This window comes from Vigna umbellata, chromosome 10, assembly GCF_029865625.1.
Source record: "Vigna umbellata cultivar VRB3 chromosome 10, Vumbellata_1.0, whole genome shotgun sequence".
Taxonomy (NCBI): domain Eukaryota; kingdom Viridiplantae; phylum Streptophyta; class Magnoliopsida; order Fabales; family Fabaceae; genus Vigna; species Vigna umbellata.
The window spans coordinates 16,229,055-16,231,260 of record NC_142174.1 but is presented as its reverse complement, the minus strand read 5'-3'; the positions used below and the strand labels follow the sequence as shown (position 1 = coordinate 16,231,260).

The following is a 2,206-nucleotide window of genomic DNA, read 5'->3' as shown; positions in this document are numbered from 1 at the left end:
TTTTGCCCTACAGGTTGTGGACCGTGAAACACCAATGTTCCACTTCTTAGAAACTTTGTTATGGAGGTTATACAGATTAATATTTGGATTGTCTTTCATAGTCTTCTCTAACCTCCCACTCAACCATTTTGAAGTCATTAGACGGATGTTAAATTCTCTACTGCAAGTGTGGTTGTCTACTTTTTCCTTAGCTGCCATGTATTTTCAGCTGCCTTATATGCACAATATGCATTCCAAGGACATTTCCCTTTTGCCCCACAACATCTGACACGCACTCTTCTTTTGTCATTTTTATAAACCTTTAATTTTCTACCATTCTCTACTCCATAGGTTCTTATAGCTTCTGTAAATTCTTTTTTGTCACTGAAGTACGTGCCCACTTCCCATTTATATTGTTCCATAGTTTTGGGCATTGAAAAAACACCAAAATCCCCATGGTCATCCCTGTCATCATCTGTGTTATCACTTTCCACAACACTCTTCAAACTGTCGGATTCCCAATCACTGTCAGATAAACCCCTAGGTCCACCAAATTCAACTTCATTAGTACCTTCAAATATATCAAATCCCACTACATCTCCATGGTCAATCAATACATCCTCTTCGGACCCATTCCAACTGCTAACATCATACTCATCAGTTTCTACTCCATTACCCTCTACCTCACCCTCTACTTCTGCCTGCCCCTCCACATCAGACTGGACGTCTACATTCACACCATTTCCCTCTACTTCAACCTCTGCCTCCACACCAACATCCTCTACCTCAACCTGTGCCTCCACACCAACATCCTGTACCTCAACCTCTGCCTCCGCACCAACATCCTCCACTGCATCCTCCACACCAACATCCTCCACACCAACATCCTCCACTGCATCCTCCACACCAACATCCTCTACCATACCCTCTATATCAGCCAGTACATCAACCTCAACTTCTATCATTTCTGGATGAACTTCTGATTCAGGTTCTACCTCAGGTGCTATTGTCTGAACCTCTGCTTCACCCACTGCCTCAACATCTGCTACACCAATCTCCATCTGAACTTCCTTTTCAGCACTCTCTCTCTCAACTTCTCCTTCAACACTAGGTCTATCAACTTGCAAATCAGCACTCTCTCTCTCAACTTCTCCTTCAACACTAGGTCTATCAATTTGGGGTTCAGATATGCATTCCAACTGTAGAAGATACTCAGGTTCACACACCCTATGTATAACATAGAGGTGAGCTTCACCATTCAACATAGCAATATTAATCAGATGACAAGCACCCTTGTCATCTAATAAAGGTTCCAAACAATCTTCTAATACAGGACCACGACCCAATGAATACCATAAGTCCTTTACATTCCTATAACCCATCTCCTTTAGAATGCTTAATATTTCAAAATAACTCCATCGATCAGGGTCTATTTTTATAGTTGTGGTTTGACCATAGTGATATCCAAATGTCCCATTATTCTCAAATTTCCCCCCATGGTGAAACACGACTTCAATGCGTGAGTTGGCCATATTATCTAATATAAAATTGGTCACAGTTAGTTAATCTATGCTTAACCCTTAACCCAAATGATATCTAAGCAAAAAACAAAGCATAAACATACTACTGTACAGACCATAAACAACTCAAACAAAACAAAACCACATTTATGACATTAAATAAAGCAAATGCCACAACACAGTACCACACACTATGAAGGGGGACCACAACGACAACGTCGCAACAGAAACAAAGCAAATGCACTGACAATGGGGCACACAACACAGACAAACCATAAAATAATTCAAAACTTGTGGGGGGACCACAACGAAAGCAACGATACACAGAACAAAACCTACCATAAACGCACCTTCGAAAGTCGCTTTTTGGTTTTCGTTATTTACCCCACCACTGCTCCGTCTTCCCGCGATCACTGCATCCTCTGTCTTCTTTCTCGCACACGGACGTGCCCTAATCTCGAACAAATGAGCCCCAAATCCTTTATCCCCAATTTTTAATAGGCACGAATTTGAAAATGGGGAACCCTAACACCACGTAAGCACCGTATTGACACCTCACCAAATACAACTGCCACATCATCAGTCCACTAACTCCGTTTCCTTCTATTTAACGGAAGGGACTGATTAGAGTCAATTAATTACAAGTAAGGATCCATTCAACTCACTTTTCTATAAAGGGACTAATTTGAGATTTCCGAACCAAAGTG

At 41.4% G+C, this 2,206-nt stretch overlaps 1 protein-coding gene across 1 annotated transcript; it reads right to left on the bottom strand.

Annotated features, from left to right (window-relative positions):
* Positions 1–176: 176 nt before the first annotated feature.
* LOC148192040 (uncharacterized) lies at positions 177–1,839 on the bottom strand. The gene has a single exon (XM_088099993.1). The coding sequence runs from the start codon at positions 1,509–1,511 to the stop codon at positions 177–179; it is 1,335 nt and encodes a 444-aa protein (XP_087956119.1). The 5' UTR covers positions 1,512–1,839.
* Positions 1,840–2,206: the final 367 nt, after the last annotated feature.